Here is a 15461-nt window from a genome sequence, read left to right as displayed (position 1 = left end):
ATTACAGCAACCCGCCCCAAATGTATTCAGTGTTCTTTTCTTTTTTAGCATTGCATTCATCTGCGTCAGTTATATGTGAAGGGGCCCAGAGAGCCTTCTGGCTCGAAAGCAGTAAAAAACATATATGACCTTGTGACTTATAAATCCATCAAATGACAGAATAGTGACCAAAATAATTTAGTAACGACAATGATGACATATTGAAAAGGGCTCTGAGTAAATCATTACACGAAAGTTACAACAAAATGGCCAAATTAATTTCTTAAAATTGCAATTATTAAGACATTAAGTATTCAATAATTGAAAAATACTAATTTCAATATAACACAAAATATAAAGATATATATACATATATATTATATATATTCAATGGATGAGTATACACATTTTCATACAAAATAATTATTTTGTACGAAATAATAACGGTATTATGTCCATTCTCTTAAAATCAAATGTATCAGGGGTTACACCCAATTCCATTTTGGTGATTTGTATTAGTTACAAAAGGTGTATTCTGATTTAAATTTGTGGTTCAAATAAATCACTTTCTAATGGTTTCAACTAAGTATTACGTTTTATTTGAGAAACCGATGTATCAAAGCTTGAGCACATGTTTCATTCTCTACTTAATCATGTCATAGTCAAATCTCTGATAGGGAACGTAGAGCTCTAAATCCTGGCTGCGCCTCTGCTCCTTCAAATTGAGCGTGTGTCCCACATATCAACCAGCTTCAGTTGGTCCATCAAAGGCTGTCTCACACTTTCCGCCACTTTTTTTTCGCGCATTGTGATGCACGTGGACCAGAGTGCGCGCGCACGTTCCCGTTCAGGACTGCAGATTCCACCTTAAAAGCCTCCTCCCGAGTGAAAACTTTTCGCCGCCACTCCGTCGGTCCACCTTAAGCGCACACGCAAAACGCAGGAGGCGTACAGCGAGGTTTCCGCTTCTCGGTTGTACTTGGACCGCGACTCACGCACAAAAAAAAAAAAAAACAGTGTACAAGGTTTGACGCACCGAGGTAAGAGAAAAAAAAAAGAAGAGAACCCAACGAGGGAGAAAGATGTCTGAATCCGAGTACCGCGAGTGGATCCTGGACACCATCGACTCGCTGCGGTCGCGAAAAGCCCGGCCGGACTTGGAGAGGATTTGCCGAATGGTCCGGAGGCGACACGGGTCCGAGCCCGAACGAACCTGCGCAGAACTGGATAAACTGATCCGCGAACAAACCGTGTTAAAAGTTAATTACAAGGGCTCTATTTCATACCGAAACGCGGCCAAGGTACAGCGGAGGAGCAGGAAAAAAGACGATGTGACGCTAACGACGGCCGCGAGAAGGAGCGCGGTGGAAGAAGCGAGCCACTCGGACCTGAGCAACGGGGACAGCGCGTTCGGTGCCGTGGACCAGGACGAGGAGGACCTGGAGGTACGTGGGGGGTTTGATGCGAAGGGGCGACGTGTCTACCAGCTCCCCCTCTTTATCTCTTCGTCACGCCGCACATCTTATCACATTAACAGGTGGAGGTAAAAGGCGAGGACGCCGTATATATATATATATTGTTTTTTTGGGGGGGGGGGGCACCCCGTGTTTTCCGTCTCTACATAGGGTGGGGGCTGGGGGTGGGGTGGGGGGTTATTTGCACCCTACACTGCCGCAGACGGGGAGCGGCGGTTGGACCTCGATCGAGCGCCCCGGCGAGGTGGAGACTACAAAAAAAAAAAAAAAAAAAGAAGGTGCGCGCGTACTCGGCAGCGCCGCGCGCCGCGCCGCTTTTTAAAGAGAGAAGAAAACAGTGTAACCGCTCAGAGATTAAACGGGAAAAGTTGCCCCGTCCGTCTCAACCCGAGCCTCCATTGTCGGCGGCAGAAAGCGCTTTTCGAGCCCCAAAGTCGGCGGCGTTGAGCGAAGGGAGGGGAGGGGAGGGGGGGGGGGGGTGAGGCGGACCCCACCAAGTTAGCCGGAGTAGGCCGGAGGTGGAACCATTGCGCTTTCAAAATAAGAGCGTCCAACTCGGCCTTTAGTCTTGGGCGTTTTATTGTGGAAGTCTTGGCTGGAAATGGATGTTTTCTTTCTCGCCGGCTTGTACATGTGGGTGGGTGAAGGGGGGGGGAGAAAGTCTCAAACATCGCGGATGTAGTAGCCTGATGTGGAGGGGGGGGCGTTGGGACAATATGGGGCTGTTGACGAAAACAAGCATCACGGGGCAAATACCACGTCCCGACACACATACTGTCTGCCCGTGACGACATGTCAACTCCTGCGGCTGTACTTTACGATACACCCATCACGACGCTTCACACGGTGCAACGGCAACAAATGACATTTGCGTCGCAGACAAAGTACTCGTTGTGAAGATGACTTGAGTCCAAATAGGCGAACTGCGTCTGTATTTCGAGTGACGGGCGATTGCCGTCGCAGCGCATCGAGTCGAACCCCTGGATCCATTGTCGGACACGCACAGCCCCGAGCCCGGTCGCGTCTAATGCTTGGAGGGGGGAGGGGGGGGGGGTCGGCTGTTAATGGCCTCTCGTCCCGTGCAGAAATGGCATCACTTCTCCCCGCCGGGCGAGTGTTTGTTATTCCAGACCAGCGCCGTCACCGCAAAGTTATGAAATATGTAAGAGCCGGTAGCAATGCGAGACCCCAACTAACACCAAGCGACCGCTAAACTGATCGTCCAGCGCTAGCTGGTGGATGTCCTATCCAATTTGGGTTAAGCCGAGATCAAATTGACTTTGACGTTCTCTGAAAGGCGTGTGCGTCGCCCCTCCGCCCCCGGAATACACAAAAAAGGGGGCTTGTTACCCATATTTGTACTCGAATATCAGATGTAGACAGTGACGTGTCCGAAAACGGGTTCATTCGCGTTACTCGCTCGCGTTGCACGCCGTTGACCGGGTGCAAAGTCAAAGTAGACCGGCGAGCGACGTTCGTCCGCGGGGATCGTGTGCGCGTCGAGTTAAAGCCGCGCGCCCCCCCCTCCTCCTCCCCTCCCCTCTATCGGCGCTCCGCCGGAGACCACAGACACAATGGCGAGGTCTCCACCGCGGCTCGCAACTCCATGCGCACTTTAGAGGGAATTTGAGGAAAAAGAAGAAAAAAAAGCAACGCCTCCCATCGCCCCCCCCTCCCCCCTTCTGTACTCCCCAGATGCGTGCGCGCGCGTGTGTTCTTTAATATTAATATCTATATATTGATCAAGAAGGCCCGCAAAGAGCGGGAAGCGGCGAGCACGTCGGACGGTTCCGCGCGCGAGCCGAGGGGGCAAATTGTGCGGCACTCGCGATCCTCGGGGGGGGGGGGGGGGGACCGGGGGGGAGTGGACGTTCACGGTGGCTTTTCCGTTGACCGTGTCTCGCTGAAACTTGTGTGAAATGCGGTGCGATGAGCGAACGCCGTACAAGCGGCTCTTCTCCCCCCCACCCTCCCCCCCCTTTTTCTTCCTCCGGAGCGGGGCGGGCTTTAGTGCGCTCCCGTGCTCGACTGCTGCGCCTCTTGAGAGACACGCAGTCGCACACAAGGTAATTTCTTTCTTTCTCTTTTTTTTTTTTTTTTTTCTTCTTCACCCGGGGCGCCGTCGACAGCGGCAAACTACTTGTGCGCGATCCCGTCGCATCGCGTTTCCACGCGTCCGTGATCGCGCGGAAACGGTCGAAGCGGTCCGTGCTGTGTGCGTGTGCGCGTGTGCGCGCGCGCAGTGAACGACACAACCTCCGAAATGCGATCATTTAGCACCACAGCGGTCACATTGCGACATCTGTATGAGCGTGCTTTTCATGTGACACGCTCACCCTACCACCCCCCCCCCCCCCCCCCCCCTCTTCCAGTAAGCACTGCAGGCGTCGCCTGCCGTTTTAAGTTGTTGTCAAATAATGATAGTTAATCATAACAGTGCATGATGACTGTGATTCCACTCAGGTAAATGTGTCTTTTTCTGTCCCTTTTCTTTGTGTCCCTATTTGACTCCCACAGTACATTTAGTGAATTCTCTATTTGTTTTAATTTATTTTTGGTTGTTTGAACTCCGTTTTGCACCTATATGCTTTTGGCGTTTGCAGGCCGACAACTCGATGGTAATTGACACGGACAGTAATGCGGACGAGGAAGGGGCGGATGAGAGCCGGGACGGGCAGGACGGGGCCTCTCCCGGCCGCACGCATGAAGATGCCGCCGCCGCCGCACGCAGTGCCTCAGTGCGAGCCATCTCCGCCCCCTGCTCCCCCTCTGGCACGCGGCACGGCCCCGGCCCCGGTCCGGATTGTGCCCCCTTCCAGAAGGTTGGTGAGAGGCCCAGCTCCTTGCCCCCCTCCAGCCCCGGAGCCCTTGCACACAATGACTGGCCCTATCATTCCGCTGTCTGCCCAGTCGACCGTCAGCACCCAGGAATGCAGGGGGACAAAGGTATTCACACGGCTAGACAAAGTCTAATACGCACACCCCGCTTTATGGAGCGCTCAAATATTGCTGCATGAACCGGTGCATGAGGGTTTGCAGGCTCAGTTTTGCATTGATATGAAACCCCCGGACGGAAGCTGGATGGGTGAGGTGGTTGTTGACAAACCCAATCCCTTTGCGTGGCCTGCAATTAGAAGTGCAGTCCTCCATTTGTACACGTTTCCTCGGCTTCAAGGAGCACACCCCTTAAAGACCTTCCAGCTGCAGCGGTTTTTCATTTGCGCCACAGATCGCCAAGAATGAAGTCCGGCGTGACCGCACGAATCGTATCAGCATGTCATGTAAACGGTTCGCTCTCTGTCGGCAGTAGCCGCCACGAAGCCAGAGATCCACTCTGCCACTACCAGCCCCGGCGCTTCGAAGAAGCAGGTGAAGAAAGACGATGCGGGCAAGATGGTGGATAGCAGCCTTTTGCCTGACCAGTTGGTACCAGACTACGCTGCAGGGCTGGTAATGTCCCTTTTCAATCCCTCTGTCACAAACGCCACTCGTATGTCTCCTGCCCCCTTTGATCCCGCCGCTTCGCACCCGACATTTTCACTTCTGATTTTTGTGGCCTGTTTTGTTTGCGCTCACAGGATGAGAGCAAGAATGCATCTGAAGGAAGACTACAGGCCCTTTCTCTGCCCTCTGACAACTGTGAGTAGCATTGTGTCCCCTTTTTTTTGGGGGGGGGGGGGGGGGGGGGGGGCTTCGCAGCGAACAAATTGATCACCAGTTTCGCTTTCTCATAGTGGAAAAGGGTTTTCTTAGAAAACTCACACAGTCGTTGGAGGGAGTTGGGTGATGACAGCTTAGGTTTCACATACCAATCCGTTTACCCTTTTCGAAGATTCACGGTGTTTGCCTGGAGGCTAGCGCAAGCATCTTAAACGCTTCACAAACTTGTCCGTCCACATGTCGATTCAGGTGGTGTTCGCTTTGACACACCAAACAAAAACATTCTGTCCTTCTGTAATTGTGACGTAACTGTGATGTAATAACCACAAAGCCCGCAGAGGGTTTCCAAAAGCTGTCGTCCAAACGCCTTTAAGTGGCGGTTTAAGTAATAGCCTTGTTAATAATTCATTATGTGTGTACGTGTAAAAAATGTAACAAAGTAAAAAGGGGCTGGGTTTGCCCATAGTTTAATTTTTTTGTTAGAATAAACTAAAGTGTCTTTCTCTGGGCTTTAATTGAAGTGAGACATTGCCAAGAGACCTCCAAAAAAAACCCAACTAATAGCATAACACAAAGATACAGCACGTCAATGTGTTCTATCACGGCATAAGTGCCAACGTATGCTTTTACCTGGTAATGGTTTGGCTGGAAGGAGCAGTGTGCACCCAAAAGCGAGGGTGTCCTCACTGTCTCCGGCCTCCTCCGGCATACGGCGGCCGCTGTATCCGCGGCCGCTCACTGTGTCCTCACTGAAGTGAACCGTGGAGACACTGATGGGGAAAGCACGCCGTGTCACGGCAGTAGAGGCCCCGGTGCCGCGCGGCAGTACCACGGGGGGGCCTCACTTCCATTCGAGCTCACCTCGGCTGCCGTGTGTTACACATCACGCGACTGCATGTCGAGGGTACGAAGCCGGACATAAAAATCTCCAAGAAATAAATTATTTTTAGCTACATTTCTACTGAAATTACTTTGACGGATTATTGCAGAATTGGAACAATGTGAACCCTTCTGTTTGCTTCTGCAATGAGTAACACAAAGTTACAATTAGAAACAGGCAATACGCAGCAATGGGAAACCATTCCGCCTGTTTATATAGAAAGAAATAAGATACAGGATGACTTTTAATAGGAATTTATTGCAAGTGCCAATGATTTCGACCAGCGGTTCCCAAACTGTTTCGGCCACGCACCCCCTTCTACATCCCAACTGGGTTCATGCCCCCCCAATCCACCACACTTAAAAAGAAAAAGTCTATTTATAGCTGCATTAGCATTGGACCAATGACAGAACAGTTTGCTCACGCGTGATGTTTGTTTAGTAGTAATATTTAGTCCGCTGTTAAATGTTGCGGTGTGAACACAAACCGAACAAAGGGGCAACTGCAACATTGGATCATGTTAATTCTGAATCGGACAAAGCAACAAAAAAAACACTGCAACAAAGTTTCAATAAACTTCCGTCACTTTAAAGGAGCAATAAGAAGGACGAGGACACATGCATAGTCTCTCTGTCCGTCTCCTCTCCCGCGACTGGTAGCGTCAGACGTCCACCTGAACTCTGCACAAACTAGGCTCACATTAGCCAGTGTGTACGTAAAAGGAGGCGCTGACGTGTATTTATATTTTTGAATTTAAATCTTGCAAAGGGTAGTTTTATAACTCACGTCTGTATTTTTTTGTTAAAAACCCTGTGGATTTTTTACAAATTATATTTAATAGGAATTATTACTCCTTTAGACATGTTTCCTCTCACGCACCCCACATTTGTTGTGTTTTTATTAGGTCAGCATTTGATGAAGATTTGTAATCATTTTTTTTGCAGGTACATTGAAGAATGACGAACATCTTTCCTCCTTCATAGTGGACGAACACCGTCTTCTGAACGGTGATAAAGGGGATGATGTGTGAGTATCTTGTTATTAATAATGACATTCTCTACTAGAAATGTCTTCAGCTAATCCCACATCAAGTCCTCCCCCCTTTCTGTTTGATTTCTGTTTGCCATTTATTGCTTTGAATAATACATTTCCATAGTTCTGAGGCACAAACATGGAAATAATCACCATAAAGGCTTGAAAAAACAACAAAAACAAACAAAAGGGAGTGAAAACCCGCTGAAGAAAAGCCCCCCCCCCCCACTCCCCAACGCGCTCCTGACTCCTTTCTGTCTGATCTTCCTCCAGCTCTGTGAAGAAGGAGAACACGAGCCAGAACCTGATGCTGTGGTCTGTGGCAGATGTGGCCAGTTACTTCTCAGCGGCAGGCTTTCCAGAGCAGGCTGTGGCGTTCCGCTCTCAGGTCAGTGCACCACCTCAGAACCGCCGTAGAGGGCGCTACAAGCGCACGGGATTCCAACTTTGCACCGGCAGCCACTGCATTTGTAGAGGCGGTCGATGTTAAACGGCTTTGTGCGGTCGTGACTAAATCCCGTTTTCTTGGTCAGTAGATGTTTTTAAAGGTAAGATCAGCTGAGGAATCAAATATCTTACTTATCCAATGCTTTCATGTTCGGGCAGCGTCATTTACGTCACTTCACTTTATTTTCTATGACGACGTCTAAATTTGCACAATGACATTCAGACAACTAACTTGTTGGAACAACAACTGGAGAAAAAAAAAAGGACACTCAACATGTGAATCAACTCTCATCATTTTTATTCTTTCATTTGATTTGTTTCAGAGAATATAAGCCATGACAATGTGTCACACAGTGGCGTAAATGTAAATGTTAAATACCATTATGGCATTAAGTACCTTGCGCAGTCTAAAAGTAGTGCGTCCTGTGTCCAGCATCCAGTTATTTGTGCACATCGAGCTGCGTGATAACCGCGTGCTCATCGTAAGTTCCCGCGTGGTGTTTCCTGCAGGCCAATTCAAGAGGACATTGAGGTTTTGGGCACTATGGCTGATGCTAACGTGACTTCTCCCCAACAGGAGATTGACGGAAAGTCCCTTCTCCTCATGCAGCGCAGCGACGTGTTGACCGGTTTGTCCATCCGACTCGGCCCCGCCCTCAAAATCTACGAGCGCCACGTGAAGGTGCTTCAGAGGACCCACTTCCTGGAATGCGAAGACATCTGAGGTCGGCGATCTCGCACGACACACACGGACTACGCTGCAATGCGGCGCCCTCTCCCCTCTAGATGCTGCCCACCACCCTCACGTACAGAGTGGACAGCGGGTGAGCGGGGGGGGGGGGTGGGGGGGTGGCAAAGCTGCGCTGGAATTAACTTTCACTGTGAGAACGACCAGAAACTGAAGAAGAAGAATGAAACAGTCATCCTACCTCTCATCGTGGTCTTGGGTTTTCAAATGTTTTTTCATTTCATTCGTTGGATTGAACAAACCTCGGGGGGGGGGGGGGGGGGGGACTGGTACTTTCAGAGGATGTTCCAAACAGACCTTTTCTGCTGGAGGGAAAGATGGAGAACTGAGCCGCTGGAGGGGGCCGGGCCTTTGCGCCAAGGGAAGAACCCGTGAGATCGTTCCCCCGAGGAGCGCTGCTCGGCACGGCGTAAAGAAGTGTGCATCCTCGCTCCCTCCATCACGGTACCTTCTGTCAATCCGGGACCTCTTTGGTGAATCGCACGGCTCCTCTGTTGGATTTCCGTGTACTCCGTTAAACTGAAAGTCATCAAAGTGCCGCGGAAGCCCGGCCTTCCACACATCTGCATCACGAGTCCGATTCCGGACCCATCGTCCCGCCAAAAGCTGCTGAGCTTTTTATTATGTCTCCAGTGACTCTGTAACACGGACCGCCGAATTGACGCACTACCACCTGCTGGTAAGGCGATATGCTGTTCTTTTCTTTCTTGTGATCTCATTCGGATCCGACTGCGGTCCAACGTAATACGGCTGCACTTTGGGGAACAATAGCACATCGGTGTGACCAGGAAAATGATGGAATGTGCTTTAACACATAAGCAAATGATACTCTTTGGGGAAGGTTTGTTGTAATACTGAACATTTTAGTTTTAAAATTGAATACAGCTGCTGAGTGTCTGTTACATAGCAGATGTCTCGATCAAATGCAATATTTAATGTCGTCGTTTATTTTTCATTTGTACAGTGTCTGTTTTTAATGTAAGCCAGCCGCTTGAATTGTAACATTCCATGTGATGTAGTCTACATCTCCGACATATCTGTAGCATTGACACTTCTTCCAGAGTCACAAATAAAGCTCATGTCGCTCTGTTCAGTCACTTCTTTTCTGTTTATTAACTTGGTTATTAATAACGACTAAAATCATTTGTTTCCTTGAGAGGGTCAAATATTGTAAACAAACTTCTCACTGCAGGTAAAAGTTTTGTTGCCACTGAATACTCTCCTTAAAGGAAACTTGTAGCAGGACATTTAGTCAAATAAAATAAAACTTATTTTAATTTGAAGGTTCAGCCGTTGCAGCGTTCTATAAATTCCGTTCAGTGGAGATGTAATAGCAAACAATCATTTGTCCTTATCAAATCCGAACTGACAGTCCATCTCTGTTGCTGCACAACTCTTCAACTAGTACACAAATGAAATAAAAGGTCTGAACATACTGAATATGAAACACTGGGAAACCGTCTCCTTTCTCTTTATGCACCATCATCATCTTATCTAGTAAGAGGTATATTTTTGTAAGTGTTCATGCTGTTCGCAGTTTTTCTTTTTTTTTACTTTTGATCCACGTACAGACAAAAAAATATTTTTCCTCGCCCTCGGCTGAAGCTTAATTGTCACTTGCATCGTTAGAGCGCTGCATGAGTTGTCAGCTCCAGGCTGCACACTAGTTCGGCAATGCAGATTAGTCTCTTGGTTGCACAGCTCTGTGGGAAACCACTCATCACGCTGCCAGAGACCACAAAAAGTAATCCACGAACATAATGTGAAACTAAATGCCACTCAATGCAACAGTAAAGCAAAATACATAGCGGCACAAGTAGCAAAATATTTGTTTCATCTTCTCGCTTTTCAAGATAACCTACAACATTATATTAAGACTTTGCTGTATTTAACTCACATTGCTCCCTCCGCCTCTTAACAGTCCTGCATTCACCTGTCCGACAATCCTTGCTATGGAGTTTCATGTAAAAAAAAAACAACCAGTCACATGGAGTCCATATGACCAAAATCCTGTCGACCTCAGCACACTTTCTGACATCCAGTGTGGAAACGGTCCTTTTTATAAAAAAAAAAAGGGAAGGATGTGGGCAGACAGCGGGGTTTGATCTGCCAGGCTCTACAGGATGAAGGGGAGGATGGAGGAGCGCAGGGTCGGATAATCTCTGAACTCCTTTAAGTAGCTGCCGTGTTTGCCTTTGGCCCACACTGTCATCTGGATGAAGGCCACAAGGGTGAAGAAAGCCACAGGGACACATTGCGTCATCACCGTGAAGCCGATCCAGGAGCCCACCTGAGGGCAGGAGGTTTGCACGCAGACAAAAGGAATGAACGCGAAGCACTTCGACTTAGGCCGCACGTGTGGAACGTAACCAGTAGATGGCAGCATTAATCCGTCATGTGACCATGAAATAAAGGTACTGTTTACTGCTGCTGTGTTGCACACGTTGAATATTACCATCAGTGTTGAAATGTGCACGGTCAAAAAAGGCTTGCAATTTGTTTGGTCTATCTTAGGACGAAAGGAAGGTGCCGATATAAACAAGTGAATAGTTACCAAACGTATGCGTTTCAGTATAACATTTCCCTTTTGTTGAGTATTTCCCAACCTCCGGAAAGAGTGGATTTTGGATCTGCTTACCTCATATGTGTAGTTCGGACAAGACACGAGCCAGAACATCCACGTGAAGGGATTTTTTGTCGGGAAAGGAATCTTCTTGGTTTTTGAACCTGACATGAGAACAATTAAAACACTCTATGGCCTCGTGCAGTGGTCTGTTTACTATACATGACATGCCTTGTTAGAGAATGCTCACCTGGTGGTTTGAGGTTACGAAGTGCAACGTGGATGGAAAAATTCCCGATTTGACAGAACTGCAGGAACAAAGACACCGAGAGATGATCGTCCACATAACAACAGTTCGTTGGGTTTGACGTCTGATTCCTTCACAGCGCCGTATATTTACATACATACCAAGAAAACGTAGAGTCCTGCATTCACCTGCATCTGTCCGTAATCTGTGGACGTGGGTCAGAGAAATGGATTCAAATGGAAGTGGAAAATGAAACGGAAGTCACGTGATGAGTTAAAGGCAGAATTGCAGAGGGCTACACTTACATGGTGTGGTATAGAGAGGGTGGTTAATGTAGTACGCCATCCAAGCTGCAGAGCACCAGTAATAGCCACAGTTCTGAAATAGAAAAAGGGACAATAATAAGTCACACTAAGAGATGGCTCCACGCACATTTGGACCAGATAAATAACTCTAATAATAACATAAATAACAACAAACAATGGTGTGTGTTATTTTCACCTTAAATATGTTTTTGAGTGGCATGGTCCCGTGGGAGATGCGATGGACAAACATTGTCTCCAGGATCCTCTTAATGTAGTGAAAGGAGTGACATATGCAGGCCAAGCTGCAACAACACACACACACACTCATATTTAGCTGTGATTAATGCAGTTTCTCGCTACAGTCCATAAGACTTGGTCGCCACAGAAACACGCCTCACTAGTGTGTGCCGTGTTGTGGGGGGATCTGTGCAAGTCGGGACAATGCAACAGATCCCCAAAAAATAAAACAAAAGAGAAAGCCAACACTCACTGTACGACCCAGTGCTTGCTGCTGGTGAAGTCGTATTTCGGAGAGTAGATGAAGGGAAGGTGGAAGTAGAACATTAGGTAGATGATCAGGGGGCCTACGCACTCTGTCAGGAACACCTGAGGTTAGCAAAGGAAAAGGCAGGAATGCTTTCATTGGAGTTTTTCCTGGTTTGCAGACAGATGCAGAGGAAAGAAGGGCAAGTCCTTGATGAATCCAAAAAAAAGCATGAAAACCATCAGCATCTCTCATTGAAAATAAATGAATGAATAGAATGTGCTTTGTCCCCTCTGGAGAGCGTGGCACTGGCACCCAGCACGGCTCTGCCTCCTCTAGTAACCTGCCTCTCAGATCCCTCTTCAAACAAACACAACAGTCCATCGAGTTCCACAACCATTCCAGTGTGACAATAAAAATGCTCGACACGTGTTCCCACAGAGCCAATGAGACACCGAGGGCCGCTTGTAACAGCAGCTTTCCACAAATCACATGATCAAGCGCAGCAGCGCAGCTGACGGTGAAATCGATCCCTGAGCCGAGCGCCTCCTTCCCAAAAGGCAACTGGTGATCTCCGCTGGGGGCACTTCACGCTCCTGCACCCCCCGGGGGGGGGCTTCCGCCTGCGTGCAGCCTGCCGGGGGGGTGCAGGGGATATGTGACAGCGTTGGTAAGGACGGGGAACGTATAGAGAGACTCGGTGGACAAGGGTGAGTGAAGAGGCCCCCGTTAAAGGCAAGCGGGAGGTCAGGGGGATAAACACCTTCGGGAGAAATGGGGTTGTGAGATTATGTGTCCCAGGACAGAGGAGGGCCGAGCGAAAAACGAGCCGCGGGAAATCACCTCTATCTGTCAGCGTGGATTGATATTTATATTCATGAGTTATTGAGTGGGCGAGAGAGGGTCTGTTTATATTTAATGTACACGAATCTTAAAAGGCCAAGCCAGAGGTTTTGCATTTTTCAGCCTATTAAGTCCGGATGGTGTATATTTAACAGACCATTACGCAGAGCAAGTCTCCAGCAAGTAAGTCGATAAAAAGTAACGTTGCTTCCCTGAGCCAGGAACGACAAAATCAGACCCAGAAGGCACGTATGCAAACACAGACTTGAGAACCATATGAAGTAAATAATTTGATCATTTTCTGCTCAGAGGAACAGGTCTTTAATGCTGGAGCATCCTTTGAATAAGAAAGTGGCAGATCATTCCACAACATTCATTAAAACTGAATTACCACTCCAAATCTTTTAAAGTTGAGTATTTGTACAGACGGTTGGAAAGTCACTTATAGTGACATGCAAACATGTGTGCGTGGACTCACCGTTCCCCATGTGAGCTGAGGTCCCAGATCCCTGAAGTAAAAGCTGGCTGTGGTTCCCACAGGAAGTGTCTGCAGAATTTCTTCATCCCTGAGACACTTTGCCTCTAAATAACATAACAGCTGGATGAGACATCACGTCATAACACCTATCAATTAATGCAGTATTTGTTTTTTGTTTTTTTAAAGCAGACGCACTTGGATCCAAACGCAGCGATTGTCTGGCTGGATACCACTTTGGATCTTTGGAAATGGAGAAGAACTTTACTTTACTCATCTATTCAGAATTAGGGAAGGGACAAATGGATAATTCAAGTTTAGTTGTCTTGGACTTACATGATTTGTGAACTAGGGCTTTGATATCCAAAACAGTGGCTGTTGGCTCCACCTGCAGTCAAAACATAGAGATAAACCCATAGAATTGGTTTATTTAGTATTACACTATTATCATCAGCCACATTAGCAAGTGCTGACTTCTGTGTTCAGTCAGTCAGTTTACAAAACAGGGAATACCACAAACACAAAAGTCAGATCTGTATTAATATCTTTACTGCTGAAGTTTCCCACTTTCACAAGCGATGTGACCCCGTGTGTTTATTGACACGACATGACTGCACATTTACACAGCTGCTAATCGTGTGCGTGTGCCTGCTTGCATGTTGGCCGTGTGCAGCTCAGGCCTGTAATGCAGCAGGAACAGAAAGCTCCTGTCAGAATGAAGAGTGAAATCTCCTCCTGGAGACAGTAGCTGACAGCAGGCGATGCAGCGGACGGAGCCCGATGTGAAGAAGACTATTCTGTGCAGAACACAGTGATGAGCCCGTGGTTCATGTAAAACCAACACGTTTCCCAGCAAAGTGATGACGGTCGGCGAGTGGGCCCGTACTACTTTTAGAACAGGCATGGGATGTTTTAAACTATAAAAGGAAAGCTCCAGGAGGTGACAAACTGTGCTAAATGGTCGTAAACCCCATGACGTGCGAGTTCTCGGGTTCTCTTTGTGCCTTTCTCTATTTAGGACTTGTGTGATCATCATGCACCAGTCAATTAAAGTACAATCAACCTCCTAAAATCATTATGCACGACATAAAACTCGTCGTAACCGGAAACCCTCCGTCGTCCGCTAACTCACTTTATCCAGCAGCAGCAGTTTCTCCTTGGTCTTTAAATCCACGATCTCCACCTCAAAGTAAACAATCCTTTTGGCCTTTTTGGGAGGTTTCGGCTTGGGCCTCGATGAAGACTTCTTCTCAGCATCTGCTCCGTTTACACTCTTTGCCTCCAAGGCGAGTACATCCATGGTGCCGTTTAATCCACAATCTCAGTAGCCTGGGAAAATGAATAATCTGTGATGCGTCCAATCCCGCCGGTTGTCCTCTGCTGGTGTGTGAAACGGCTCCTCGCTCCGCCTTAACACAACTGTCAGCCCAACTCACACGTGTCTTCTATGGTGCCGTTCGGGCTCTCTGAATAGCCCACCACCTCCGGAAGAAGTATGTGAGACCATAAACACCCCCCACCCACCAACTCCCTCCTCCCCCAGATGGAAAGGCTGTATTTGACAGAATGGGGAGAAGAAAGTGAGAAGAAGTGGAAGAAGAGCCGGTTTCAAGAACATGAACTGAACCTGCACCTCACCTGAATAGCGGCCTCTTCATGATCCGCAGCCCCCCCACCGCGCCCCCCTCCCTTCACGGGCACAAAACGCATTGAAGACGAAACCGGAGAGCCCCCCCAAGACATAATCCACAGCGCGCCATTTGCAAGGCTAAATATAAGTCTCCTGATTTGCTCTGCAGCAGCTTGGTAACCTTGGGCGCCCACACGCAGCCCTGCCCAGCGACAGATGCCAACGGGCTCCCATCAGACCTATGAGACACTGTCTCCTGCCCGCTGCGCTCCTCGCTTGACCCCCCCCTCCCTCCCCCCATTAAAAGGCTGATCCGTGGGATGAAGAAGAACACCTCCCCAACCCCCCACACACCTCCACCCCCTCACACCACCTCCCCCTGACCACCTGTGTGGCTGATATTCTTTTCTCTGCCTGACCTCCGTGACAAAGACGGCCCGGTTTATTTCCGGGCCTGTGCGGGTCAAGTTTTTTTTGTTTTTTCGCCAAATGAGGGGCGTTGTTTTTCCAAAGCACTTTCAAGCAGGTCCGTGGTGGGAGAAGATCAAAGATGCCTTTCGCCGAACAGGGTCAAGTGATCGTCCCACATAGCCGACTATATGTGTATATTCTGTGGTCTATTTATAACCAGCAGCAGCAGTCCAGCCAGCGGCCAGCAGCCGCATCACTGATGCATTCCAAAACCGTTTTTGA

The 15461-nt window shown here is 48.4% G+C and overlaps 2 protein-coding genes across 4 annotated transcripts; one reads left to right on the top strand and one right to left on the bottom strand.

The window, feature by feature from the left end:
* The first annotated feature begins 754 nt into the window (after nucleotides 1-754).
* On the top strand, nucleotides 755-9318 carry samd1a (sterile alpha motif domain containing 1a). Of its 3 annotated transcripts, none has more exons than XM_040189802.2 (7): nucleotides 755-1424; nucleotides 4058-4400; nucleotides 4765-4904; nucleotides 5033-5093; nucleotides 6939-7020; nucleotides 7300-7414; nucleotides 8051-9318. In XM_040189802.2, exons 1-7 carry the CDS (start codon nucleotides 1062-1064, stop codon nucleotides 8195-8197), a joined length of 1251 nt encoding a protein of 416 aa, XP_040045736.2. In that variant the 5' UTR covers nucleotides 755-1061; the 3' UTR covers nucleotides 8198-9318. The 3 variants fall into 3 exon arrangements, with proteins under 3 accessions (XP_040045736.2, XP_040045735.2, XP_040045737.2); XM_040189801.2 differs by having other exon boundaries at nucleotides 885-1424; nucleotides 4762-4904; XM_040189803.2 differs by lacking the exon at nucleotides 755-1424 and adding an exon at nucleotides 3321-3520 and having other exon boundaries at nucleotides 4762-4904.
* On the bottom strand, nucleotides 9311-14832 carry tecra (trans-2,3-enoyl-CoA reductase a). The gene is made up of 12 exons (XM_078083668.1): nucleotides 14777-14832; nucleotides 14271-14690; nucleotides 13475-13526; nucleotides 13337-13381; nucleotides 13142-13245; nucleotides 11827-11942; nucleotides 11533-11638; nucleotides 11337-11409; nucleotides 11193-11236; nucleotides 11035-11092; nucleotides 10860-10948; nucleotides 9311-10511 (listed from the first exon to the last, which is right to left on the bottom strand). The coding sequence occupies exons 2-12, from the start codon at nucleotides 14436-14438 to the stop codon at nucleotides 10338-10340; spliced, it is 1029 nt and encodes a 342-aa protein (XP_077939794.1). The 5' UTR covers nucleotides 14439-14690; nucleotides 14777-14832; the 3' UTR covers nucleotides 9311-10337.
* Nucleotides 14833-15461: the final 629 nt, after the last annotated feature.

The sequence above is a fragment of the Gasterosteus aculeatus genome, chromosome 11 (genome assembly GCF_964276395.1).
Source record: "Gasterosteus aculeatus chromosome 11, fGasAcu3.hap1.1, whole genome shotgun sequence".
In the NCBI taxonomy this organism is placed as follows: Eukaryota; Metazoa; Chordata; class Actinopteri; order Perciformes; family Gasterosteidae; genus Gasterosteus; species Gasterosteus aculeatus.
The sequence above is the reverse complement of the archived record's forward strand: the minus strand, read 5'-3'. Positions and strand labels throughout refer to the sequence as shown.

Excerpts from the sequence above, each read along its gene's own strand:
- samd1a (XM_040189801.2), top strand. The coding sequence starts at position 1,062 with ATGTCTGAATCCGAGTACCGCGAGTGGATCCTGGACACCATCGACTCG. Across the intron at positions 5,094-6,938 it reads TTCTCTGCCCTCTGACAACT|GTACATTGAAGAATGACGAA; the intron begins GTGAGTAGCATT and ends TTTTTTTTGCAG. Across the intron at positions 7,021-7,299 it reads GGTGATAAAGGGGATGATGT|CTCTGTGAAGAAGGAGAACA; the intron begins GTGAGTATCTTG and ends ATCTTCCTCCAG.
- tecra (XM_078083668.1), bottom strand. The coding sequence starts at position 14,438 with ATGGATGTACTCGCCTTGGAGGCAAAGAGTGTAAACGGAGCAGATGCT. Across the intron at positions 11,237-11,336 it reads CCCTCTCTATACCACACCAT|ATTACGGACAGATGCAGGTG; the intron begins GTAAGTGTAGCC and ends CCACGTCCACAG. Across the intron at positions 11,093-11,192 it reads CAGGACTCTACGTTTTCTTG|TTCTGTCAAATCGGGAATTT; the intron begins GTATGTATGTAA and ends TTGTTCCTGCAG.